Source organism: Hippocampus comes, unplaced genomic scaffold (assembly GCF_001891065.2).
Source record: "Hippocampus comes isolate QL1 unplaced genomic scaffold, H_comes_QL1_v1.1 scaffold67, whole genome shotgun sequence".
NCBI classification, from domain to species: domain Eukaryota; kingdom Metazoa; phylum Chordata; class Actinopteri; order Syngnathiformes; family Syngnathidae; genus Hippocampus; species Hippocampus comes.
Genome location: NW_017805221.1, coordinates 910568 through 921774, shown reverse-complemented (window position 1 = coordinate 921774; position 11207 = coordinate 910568). Strand labels below are relative to the sequence as shown.

Below are 11207 nucleotides of genomic sequence, written 5' to 3'. Positions count from 1 at the left end.
GTTGCACACCGCAATGATACAATGATTGCCGCAAGGGTTGCGGAAAACCCGGGAAGACAAGGCCTGACTAAATGAAGCTCCCTTAAAATCGATCCGTAGCCACCACACGGCGCTGGAGCAATGTTTTCATAATAGACACGGTTGTTTTTATTTTATTTATTTTTTTGAGATGCTCACCCTCTCTGCACGGTGTGCACTGGCCGCAGCTCTCATGTTTGTAGAACTCAATCAAACGCGCGATGGCTCGAATGACGTCGGTCTGCAAGGACAAATCAAACGCGTGACGCCAGATCCCCAAAAAATCATTTCTCACAGTCCAGTTTTCTTCTCGACCGTTTACCTACAGACTTATCCATGACAATGACAGCGGCTGTGCCCAGGGCGCTTTCCGCACGCACCAGGTCGTCGAAATCCATCAACACGTCATCGCACACGTGCCGAGGGATGATGGGAGTGGAGGACCCACCGGGGATCACCCCTAATAGATTGTCCCAACCACCCCTCACTCCTCCTGTCACAGCACACACACACACACACACACACACACACACACACACACACACACACACACACACACCAAGGTAACAGTAGGGGAAGAGTAACGTATTCATCCCAAGTACTGAGATTCATTGAAAGCACAAAAGCACACAGAAATGAGTTGTGAAACCAGAAATTTCCCATTCCAGGAGATTATTTGACTGTACTTTGTGTTTATTGTTACGACAACTGTTGACATCAACTCCCTACATTTGAAAATGCATCCCCGTACTTTACTCGGCACCTTGTCAAAATAGGTTTGTTGTTCCCTTTTCCAACCTCTACGGATGCCCCAAAAGGGTGTTCCTCAAGGCTCCATATTAGGGCCACTGTTGCTCACAATTCATGTGAATCATCTTTGTGACATTATGCCTGATACTCTGTTCCATTAATTCATTGCTCTCTTTCATCATCTTAAATCACTTCTTGTGTTGTTGCAATCAGCCTAGGAGACGGCTCATTTCCGTCTGACTCAGCTCAAGTTCATGCTTCTTTCAGATACAGTATATCAAAGACTCTCAAGTAGTTTTTGACTGGGTTAAAAATAGTACCATATGTTGATACTGATGGACCCATGATACAACGGGGGGGGGGGGGAACCAGAGTGAACCTGGATTGAGATCTTAACTGCTCTATTGAGGCGAAAAGAAGAATCGGAGGAATGTGAACCAGGGGAGCATCGAGTACACTGACTGACCTGCATGCCTCTCGATCAGCTCCCTCAGGGGGATGGACATCTCTTCCTCCACGGTGCACGGTGTGTTCACGTGACCCGAAATGTTGAACAACTTGGTTCCAGAGTTCCTCTCCCTTCCAAAGCTAGCGAACCAACTTCCGCCCCTGCGGCAGATGGCAGGTGCCACGGCGACTGTCTCCACGTTAGAAACAGTGGTCGGGCACCCAAACACCCCTATATCGAGAAAGCAAAGAAAAACGTGTGTATGCCAGCGTGCCCCTACTAGCTTAGCCTTGCCATAGGCATGCAGCTCAAAAGGGGAAGGTCCATGGGCACGATAGTTTGCAGGTTACTTCCTCAGTCACGTAGAACAGTTCCATCAAAGCTACTTCCTGGCACATGGATTTGTAATGTTTTTGGTTAAAAAACTGTTGTGACTCACATAACTCAAACGATTAAAAAAACAATTTAACTGTATTTCTGTAAGAGACGTTTTAAAAATTGTGGCATGTCATGTTTTATGTCAACTGATTTACAGAGACAGATCGAATTCCACCATTTGCATTCTGGTGCACTGATGAACAATTTGTTATGTGGCAAAAAAGCAGGTCGTGGGAAAAAAAAAGAAAGAATAAAAATCAGTTCAGCCAGGAACCAGAAATGAGATTTTCCCGTTTTGTTTATTTCAGAAGGGCACAGCTAACAAGGTTTAGAGAACACCTGCATGAATGCTGTCCAGGCCCAATGACGTCCTCAATCCCTTTTTAAAGGAGTACGCCTGAGCCGCCAGCCAATCGGGTCAGAGCTGCAATTGGCCATCCACAGGTGGTTGCAATTGCCATCCCTGAAACAATCACTTGACTCCAAAACTCATTCAGCGTCACACGAAGACCAGCAGTTTTGAATGGAGAGAAATGAGCACCTTTCTCCCCATCCAAAATCCACCCAAATTAGTCGTTAATATGGTTCATTTAGCTTTATGACACAATTCTATGGTGACTTAAACGGTTCTGCCCTCCTGAAGTTTGGTGGAAATTTCTACATCACAAATACGCTGAGTATATGGATTCTGACGGTGGAGTGTGGTGAGCTCACCGATGTCAGCAGGGAAAGGTGGCTTGAGTCTCGGCTTTCCTTGTTTGCCTTCCAGTGACTCGATGAGGGCCGTCTCTTCTCCGCATATGTAAGCACCTGCCCCCCGCATCACAAACACGTCGAAGTCGTAGCCCGAACCGCACGCGTCCTTTCCGATCAGCCCCGCTTGGTAGGCCTCCCTGATGGCCACCTGCGTTAGAACGCGTGTATTTTACATATTTTTTTTCTAATGTTTTTTGAAGAGAGGTGCATCCGTGGCTGCGTAGCTCTTCTTTCCCACATGCCAAGTGAATTACAATCGTTTTGAAAAATAGCCATTCAACCTTTTACGCGTTACGTCTTCATAGGAACTTCAGCGTCATAAGCAAGTTTTACTTTCGCCATTACCGGCACAAGGTATCTTGTCCGCCCCCCCACGGACCGAGCCGGCGACAATAACCGTTATGCGTCCAGACTTCAATAAGCTTTTGAATGAGCTCCAGTGTAAGGGGGTACGGCATTGAAAACAACTTGAAAAGGGTCGTGCGCTGTGAATTCCGGCAAAGTCGGCGATTTGATGAAAACAGTGAACACAGAAGTCGATGTGGAGGGAGGGGCAAAAACTAACTTCAATCGCTCAATCGCTCCGTGTGGCGCCCACTTCGATTCGGCAGCCATCAACTTTTGCCGTACGTCGTGGCGCGCTCATGCGATCACGTGACGTGACGCAACGGGCCAATATGTAAATCGACGAACCACCATCTCGCGGGGGAAACTATTGTAGCACAATGCGGGAAAGAAAACATTTGTCAAATTCAGTCTATTGGCCCACAAAAAGAAGGTGGCCGTTGTTTGAACAGCACAAAATGACAGCTGCGCACCTGCACATTGGACGACTCGTTGTAGAACTCTCCTCTGATGTAGATGTACGCGGCGCGGGCGCTCATGGCTCTTCCGGCCAGCAGACAACCCTCCAGCAACTTGTGCGGGTCGTGACGCATGATCTCACGGTCTTTACACGTGCCCGGCTCACCCTCATCGGCATTCACCACCAAGTACTTTGGCCTACAAGTGAGTTGTGCAATGATTTCTGTTGGTCTCCTGACCAAAACCAGGCACTCGAACAGACCTCGCTTACCTGCCATCACTGGGTTTGTTCATGAAGCTCCACTTCATGCCGCTGGGGAAGCCCGCCCCACCTCGCCCCCTAAGCCCGGACGTCTTCACCTCGTCGATGATCCAGTCGGGTCCCTTGAGGAGAATCTCTTTGGTCTTGTACCAGTCCCCTCGCCTCAGGGCCCCTTTCAGCCTGAAGCACCGAGAAGAAAAGACCAAGACAAAGATGAAGAACAGGAAGAAGAAGCTCAGTGAACGTCAGCAAGCGCTCAGCGCGTTCACCTCCAGTCATGTCGCCCGTACAAGTTCGTGAAGATTCGGTCTTCATCGCTCAGAGGACCAAACTTGATCTTCTTTGCTTTCTGCTGCTCACAAACAGGAAGGAATATTGAAAATTAAAATGAAAAAACAATGATAAACACGAAAAAAGTGAGGAAAATATATTAAAATAAAATGTATTCTCTCTCTCTCTCCTTCTCTCTATGCAGACAGGTCCCCTCACTATCCCTCCCAAAAATGCCTCCTAAAACTGACAAAAATATTTGTAAGGTGTTTTCATAGGAAAATAGGTCTGGAAATTAATTTAAATAACATAATTAAAAAGAATTGAAAGAAATAAACAATTTGCGAATCATAATTAATTCATTGCGACTCCAGATGTGCGCAACCTGGCCACCAGGGGACAGTATAAGACAGTTATGAAACCAAACGAAGAGAACGTGAGTCCATAAACTGCACTAATAGTTTGTTCTATTGTCTGTGTCTACATGTGTAGATGCTAAGTTGGTGTTCAAATACCCGTTGCTGCAACCACTAATGAAGAATTCAGTCAGTCTGTCGTACCTCAAAGGACCTTGTATCGTGCTGATTAATAGTTTTACAATCCTGCACGCATTTTAGACTGAAAAGTCATTTGTACTTTTTTTTTTAATTTACTTAAACGATACGAGTTAAATCGGGACTTCTTTTAACTTTTTTTTTAGAACATATAATGTAAACTTTGAGTAGTACTCATTTATTTGTGGATGAAGGTGGTTGTAGCATTCCACATGAAAGATGAAGGAACACGTGGAGTCAGCCAAATGGCAACAGGCAATGTCGTCACAAGAATAACAAATGCACGCTTGTGTTTGTATGCGTGTACAGTACCTGAGGTTTAGCTGCAGTACAGTAAGAGGTGCGCGGAGTCACGTGACGCGCCACGATGGTCCACAATTTCCGGCCTGTCAACATCCTCAGAAGTGAAGTCAGACTTGTCCCGTGTGTGTGTGTGTTTTCCTTCTTCCGCCTTACTTACTTGACCACAAGGACAAATGACCGAAAGTCCAAGTCAGTGAACGGCAACGTTTTCTGCCTCATTAACGTAATGGGATTAAAGAGATAATACGTCACTTCCGGACTGAGACCGAAATACATAGACTGCGTAAGATTTTAGTGCTTTCCATCAATAAAATATGCCGGACATTTTTTTTGTCTTTTTCCATTTTAATAAAAATGCGAGCTAAAATATAATATAGTAACAGATTTAGTAATAGTTATGTCTTAAAGACTCGGTTCAGCAACAGGTGATTTTTTTTTTTTCAGAAACGTCATGGCGATAAATGATAACACATGGTAAAATCCCTATTGCGCAAGCTTTTTAAAGTCAACGTTTCTCTTTTGCATTGTGAAATGACGACAGTCTTAGTGTACGTTTGTGATGAACTATGGCGACATCTATGCAAATTCGGGTTGAGCTGTTGCCGGCGAACCCAACTCTATCATAAACCGAGGACGCTTTGTATCTCCGGCCTGAAAACTGACGCGCGCTCAAGTCGCTCGTGGTGATCCGGCAGTTTTTTTTTTTTTTTTAAATCATCATCGAGTCAAACACATCACAGAGGCGGAGTTAAAATACAATGTCATGAGCATATACACGACTCACAAAACGTTTGGTTTTGCATTCGGTGCGGGGTTGACGGGGCGCCGGAGAGACTCGGGGCCAGGTCCGCCTTGGGGTTCGGGTAGCAATTTCACAAAAACGTTCCACAGTTGGAAATCGGCACTGAAAATAAAGCTGAACAATTCATTGAAGACAAATCAACATCACAGTGTAGCAGAAGGCAATTTGCAAAACACAAAGGTTGCAATTTATCGGGGAAAAAAACCCCGGCGTGTGGTAGGCTTTGTTTTTTTTTTTTTTTAATTGTGTGTATATTTAATTCACTTATATAGTGTCGAGGTAAGTACAGCCTTTAAGAAATGCAATTGCATGTTTACATATCGCTTCATGAAACATGTCAGGTTGAAGGAATAAAGCGACAGATTTGTTTGCTGTATTGTTGCCATGTGATTCATGATTCTCTGACTTATGTTTACGCTACACTTGTTTGGTAGAATTTTGTGGGAGTTATTGAAAAGGACACTTAAAAGACTGCAAGTCAAAGCATTTAGTAAGTTCACCAACTCTTAACTGAAGTAGATAAAGCGTCTTCCATCTTAATTCACAGCTTGTGCTTGTTTTTGCCGAAGCCTAACCTTCAAAACCAAAGCATTTACGTATGTACAGTATAAGAAATCCGACAATGTTGAAAAATACACGGGAAGCGGCTCTTGACAAAATAATGACGTATTAAATCATAATCGCAATATTGAGGAAATCGCAATTTGATTTTTCAAAATCAGCCCGAATTTACATGAAAAAAAAAAAGGTCAACTGAAATTGACCTCTCAAGGTTCAAACTGAAATTTCATCCAAAGGTCGAATTTCCCCAACTTTTTGTGAGCAGTGTATTTACATAAAAACCACATTCACTTCCCTCCTGAAAGTTGTGCCTTGTCACACCAAAGTACGGGGTATAAAAATATCCTTTTGCCATTTATTAATAGCATTTGCAAAAAACATTGAAAACAGTGTAAAACAAGTGTAAAACATAGAAGAAACAAATGTGACACTTCTAATGGTGGCTCGAACTGTTGTCTCGTTATTTTGCTTGTACGCAGCTCCTTGGGCGCCCCGGCGCTAAAATAAGATGTGAGGAGGGAGTGGCATCGCCCCACCGGTACCTCGAGAGTCAGCACGTGGGGGGTCGGGGGGGCGAGCGTCTCAGATGAGTAGCGACGGCGTGGGTTTCTTGCCCGGCCACGCTTCTTTGGCGTACTTCTTTTTGCGCGGCTCGTTGTGCGTCTCTGCGAGGTAGGGCACCGTGACCGGGGCGGGGGCGAGGGTGACGGGGCGTCGGGGAGCCTCGGGGGCCAGGTCCACCTCCGGGGCCGGGTTGGGGAAGGGCAAGGGGAGGCCGCCCTGCATGGAGGCGCCGCCCGGGGCTCCCGTGGGCTGCGTCTCGTGGCTGGTGGGGGGCAGGTCACCATAGAGACCGCCGCTCAGGGAGTAACCGTGCACTCGCTTGGATGCAAAGTCGTCTAGGCCCAACGTGTTGTGGCCCTCGGAGCGACGTTTCTGCCACAGGGGGTGCACAATCACAGCATGGTCAGAAAACAGCCTTTGGAAAGCCACATTTAAAAAAAAAAAAAATTTTTAAATACCGTTTCTGATGACACTCGAGTCAAAGCGGAAAGAAACCACTGCACAAAGTGGGCCAGATCAAAACACGATCGGCCTTCAAGATTCTTACCTTGATGGGGACGACGGCCGTCTGCACCATGTTCCTAAAGCGTCCTACCGAAGGGTCGATGTCCTCTGCGAGGCATTTGTGAACGCAAAATGTCCTTTCAGTTAGCTTTCGCTTTGTTCCCCCAAATAATCATCATTTTATCGAGGAAAATATTTTCCGGGCGTACCCGGATTGATGATGGAGTCCTCGTCATTGAAAGTGACGCGGGAGTTTCTCCTCTTCCTCTTGGGCCTCTGGATGTCCAGGTTGCCCTCCTCGATGGTCAGCGTGGAGATGCGCTTGTTGTGGGCCGTGTTGAACTCGGTCAGGTTCTGGCGGTAAAAGGGGAGGGCGCTGAAATCCAACCTGAACACTCCTTGACAAATGGCACAGCGCTAAACCAGCCAACAGACCTCCAGCTCCGTCTCCTCCTCGGGCAGCCCGAGAAGCCCTTTGAGCTCGTCCTCGTCGCCGATTTTAATGTCCCCGCTGCCGGCAGCTCCCTGGCTTTGGGGCTTCTCTCGGATGGTGTACGTCCGCGTGGATGCTCCGAAAGACAGTGTGGAGTCGATGGGAACCTGCTGGGGCTTGTGCGGCTCCAGGCGGATGTGTCCGAGGAAGGTACCGTGGGCTGCAAACGGTAACGGCGGCAACGCGGTGAAGATAGGGAGGAGCATCGATCAACAATCGAAAGGGTGCGTGCAAGACTTGGAGAAGTGGGAGAATACAAAACTTGATTGGAGTCAATCTGGTGGCTGTGAGATTTCACAGGCTGGCTAAAGTCGCATGTCAATGCATCTCCCTGACTATCTTTTTAATCAAATTTTTTTTTTGTGTGGGGTGTGGAAATAAATGATCTCATGTAGTAGCGACAGACATTTAGTTATCCAACTGTGGAGGTTACTGATATATTATTGAGAAGAGGATTTGTTTGTTTTTTTTTTCCAACAAATGTAGCAATTTCTGTCGATTCACTTCGACTTGAGGCCTCCATTTGTAAAAATTCCTTTTGATGGCATCTTACTGCTGTTGAGGTCGATGAGAAAGAGCCTCTTCAGATGTTTGTGGTAGACCAGGGCGGCATGGACCCGCGAGCACGACTGATGGTCGATGGTGAAGTCGCACCAGTCCGGATTCCGGCCAAACAAGTAGAATTTCTTTTCGTCGATGATCAGTTTCTGGGAAAAGGAGAAAACAAAACAAAAAAAAAAAGACCAGAGAAGAAAGCCCGCTGTCAGTGGGGGCACGGGTCAGCCAGGCAACGATTTGCAGTCGGTCAGCTGTGCCTCTGAGCCATAACTCAACAGTGGCGCTCCCCACTGAGAAGCTTAAATATCAGGGCTCGGTGTTGCTCTCGCACCTTCCGGAAGCCGTGCAGCCACGGGGAGGACGGGAGGCCAGCGTGCAACACAACTTAATCAAATTTTTTTTTTGTGTGGGGTGTGGAAATAAATGATCTCATGTAGTAGCGACAGACATTTAGTTATCCAACTGTGGAGGTTACTGATATATTATTGAGAAGAGGATTTGTTTGTTTTTTTTTTCCAACAAATGTAGCAATTTCTGTCGATTCACTTCGACTTGAGGCCTCCATTTGTAAAAATTCCTTTTGATGGCATCTTACTGCTGTTGAGGTCGATGAGAAAGAGCCTCTTCAGATGTTTGTGGTAGACCAGGGCGGCATGGACCCGCGAGCACGACTGATGGTCGATGGTGAAGTCGCACCAGTCCGGATTCCGGCCAAACAAGTAGAATTTCTTTTCGTCGATGATCAGTTTCTGGGAAAAGGAGAAAAACAAAACAAAACAAAAAAAAAGACCAGAGAAGAAAGCCCGCTGTCAGTGGGGGCACGGGTCAGCCAGGCAACGATTTGCAGTCGGTCAGCTGTGCCTCTGAGCCATAACTCAACAGTGGCGCTCCCCACTGAGAAGCTTAAATATCAGGGCTCGGTGTTGCTCTCGCACCTTCCGGAAGCCGTGCAGCCACGGGGAGGACGGGAGGCCAGCGTGCAATACAACTGGGACTCACCGGGCTGACGGGCTCGTATCTGGTGCTAGTCAATTCAACACAATACACACTTATCAAAGATTTTTTTTTTTAAGACTCCATTCCATTTTGCGGCCAAGTGTATTTATGACAAGACCATTTTTCCTAAATGCTAATGACGTAAGGGCACTCAAGAGGCTGTGTGAGTGTCAAGGTTCAATCAAGCAACAACTACTGCTTGCCGTCATGCATTGTAAATCCATAATTGTATTTGTATGTAAAACATATTTGATGGTTCCCTCCTTGACCCCACCAAAAAAGTTTGATAGTAATTTAAATGTTCATTGTACATAAGTGTAAGATGACATGTTTAATATTTTTGCTTCAAATGGACACCGAGGGCTAAGCAATATGGCCTACAATTCATGCCAAGGTATAAATTAAATCTCCTCCACAGTATCGGTATCTATCGTGACATAAATTTAAGCGGAAACATTTATCATGGAAGAATCAAATTCCTTAAATGTGATATTTTCTTTGAAAAGAGACAGAAATTATCCGATTTATCCTTCGCTTTGCTTCTTTTCATTCAAATTCGCAATTTAATGCAAAAAATATGTCCGCTTCTTCCATGTAATGAAATAAAATGAACAAAATGATCACATCAATTTAGCACCCAAGCAAAGATAACCCAAGCACTACTTTTGTCTGCATGACACTCCTCAACTCTCTTCGACACAGTTCCTTGACACTACATGCCAAAAGATGGCAGCGAAGCACTTTGCTACAGCTGCAGCTGTTGTGAAAGCCTGCACGCTTTTCTGAATGAAGCTCCTCAACTCAATTCAACGTAGTTCTTTGGCACCAAGATACCACAAATTGGGGATTAGGACTTTTCTGTAAACGACACCACCCGTTCACCGAATGGGGCAGGACAGTCAAACAAAAAAAAATTAAACCACTGCCAAGCATCTTAGCGAAGCCAAAACCTTGTTCCAGAGACCAAGCCACCATGTTCCTGATGTCACTCATTGGCCAAACCCATATTTAAAGGCACACAGTTTTTCATGTGACTACTGGCTCAACATAAATTAATCACGCTTTATTAAGCCATTATTTATCGCATAAATTCTCTTTTGTTAGGGTATTAAGTCGTGTATAAATAGAAATGTCTGTGCTAGTTTTCTGTATTACAAACCTCAAGCTTACAAAAGCGGGCCGCCGCAAAAAAACAAACTGCCCCAGGCAAGTTGCCGTCGAGAAACAGTGTCGAGATCACACTCGGCTTACCTCGATTAGTTTGTCTCCTTTCATCACATCGAGGTGGAGCCCGACGGGTGGCTTGCCTCCCCTGAAATCAAGTGCATGTTAAACTAGGCATAATCACACGCTCAACAGACCCAAGTGCAATGAATGAGAGTCACGACTGACAGTTTTCAAACGCTACCATTGATTTCGACCACGCTCGTGCATAAAAAGACACATCATTAAGTACATTCACAAAACAAAGAAATTTCCCTTCATCGTTGTGTAAATAAATTGCCTTCGGTACTGATAGAATGATCATTTTCGGATGCGATCGACATGTTCAGTGAAGTCCCTCGGTGCTAACATTGCGAGCTGCTAAGCATCGGCGACATGCTAAGGCTAGCGACACCAGCGAAAAGCACAAAACGGCACTCGCTAAACGAGGTTCATCCAACTTTGTAAACGTTTGACGGGTTTTCGGTGCATCGGCGACCTTACCGCGCCCCAATGTTACACGATAAGATAGTGCACTTTCTCACCATGATGGACAATCAAAAGGAGGAGGGCCCTCTGTAGTAGCTTTAGTCGCCATCTTGGCCTCATCCTCTCAAAGCCGCGGTGTGTACTGGGTCACGTCTCAACGCGGGCACTGTCGGGAAATGGAGTTCTACCCAAAAGAGACGCTGTCACTCAAGACTGACACAATTCAATCGAACACATCTTTATTGACAAAGCGTTTTCGCAACAGCTACAGCTGTATTAAAACGCTTTACCGAACATTTAACATAAAATAATCATACCACTGGACAGATACCTACTTGTTTATCATACCATTGTTTTTATTTAGAAATATTTCATGTTACATGTTTTCACTTCGCGTTTTTTTCAAGAGTGAGTTTCACTTGTGGATTACGAGCCTTGCACGCAACAAATAAATAAATAAAACTCGACTAAAACAAACCATTTAAAAAATAATG

The 11207-nt window shown here is 45.5% G+C and overlaps 2 protein-coding genes across 4 annotated transcripts in view; both read right to left on the bottom strand.

The window, feature by feature from the left end:
* LOC109515284 (NADH dehydrogenase [ubiquinone] flavoprotein 1, mitochondrial-like) overlaps positions 1–4779 on the bottom strand; it is a 6717-nt gene extending 1938 nt beyond the window's left edge. The window contains exons 1-8 of the mRNA XM_019868944.1: positions 4553–4779; positions 3686–3768; positions 3426–3596; positions 3169–3352; positions 2309–2498; positions 1235–1447; positions 345–511; positions 178–259 (exon numbers count right to left, since the gene is read on the bottom strand). Of these exons, the coding sequence (XP_019724503.1) occupies positions 178–259; positions 345–511; positions 1235–1447; positions 2309–2498; positions 3169–3352; positions 3426–3596; positions 3686–3768; positions 4553–4636 (1174 nt within the window). The 5' untranslated portion in view covers positions 4637–4779. The remainder of the gene's footprint in view (positions 1–177; positions 260–344; positions 512–1234; positions 1448–2308; positions 2499–3168; positions 3353–3425; positions 3597–3685; positions 3769–4552) is intronic.
* Positions 4780–6241: 1462 nt separating this feature from the next.
* On the bottom strand, positions 6242–10902 carry LOC109515433 (nuclear inhibitor of protein phosphatase 1). 3 transcript variants are annotated; one of them, XM_019869212.1, is made up of 7 exons: positions 10770–10902; positions 10273–10333; positions 8621–8774; positions 7410–7627; positions 7184–7328; positions 7018–7082; positions 6242–6842 (listed from the first exon to the last, which is right to left on the bottom strand). In XM_019869212.1, exons 1-7 carry the CDS (start codon positions 10820–10822, stop codon positions 6489–6491), a joined length of 1050 nt encoding a protein of 349 aa, XP_019724771.1. In that variant the 5' UTR covers positions 10823–10902; the 3' UTR covers positions 6242–6488. The 3 variants fall into 3 exon arrangements, with proteins under 3 accessions (XP_019724771.1, XP_019724772.1, XP_019724773.1); XM_019869213.1 differs by having other exon boundaries at positions 10729–10809; XM_019869214.1 differs by lacking the exon at positions 10770–10902 and adding an exon at positions 10526–10711.
* Positions 10903–11207: the final 305 nt, after the last annotated feature.

Coding starts and splice junctions, on each gene's coding strand:
- LOC109515433 (XM_019869212.1), bottom strand. CDS start 10,822: ATGGCGACTAAAGCTACTACAGAGGGCCCTCCTCCTTTTGATTGTCCA. Junction 7,329..7,409: donor AGGAGGAGACGGAGCTGGAG/GTCTGTTGGCTG, acceptor TTTTACCGCCAG/AACCTGACCGAGTTCAACAC. Junction 6,843..7,017: donor CGGCCGTCGTCCCCATCAAG/GTAAGAATCTTG, acceptor CCCCTGTGGCAG/AAACGTCGCTCCGAGGGCCA.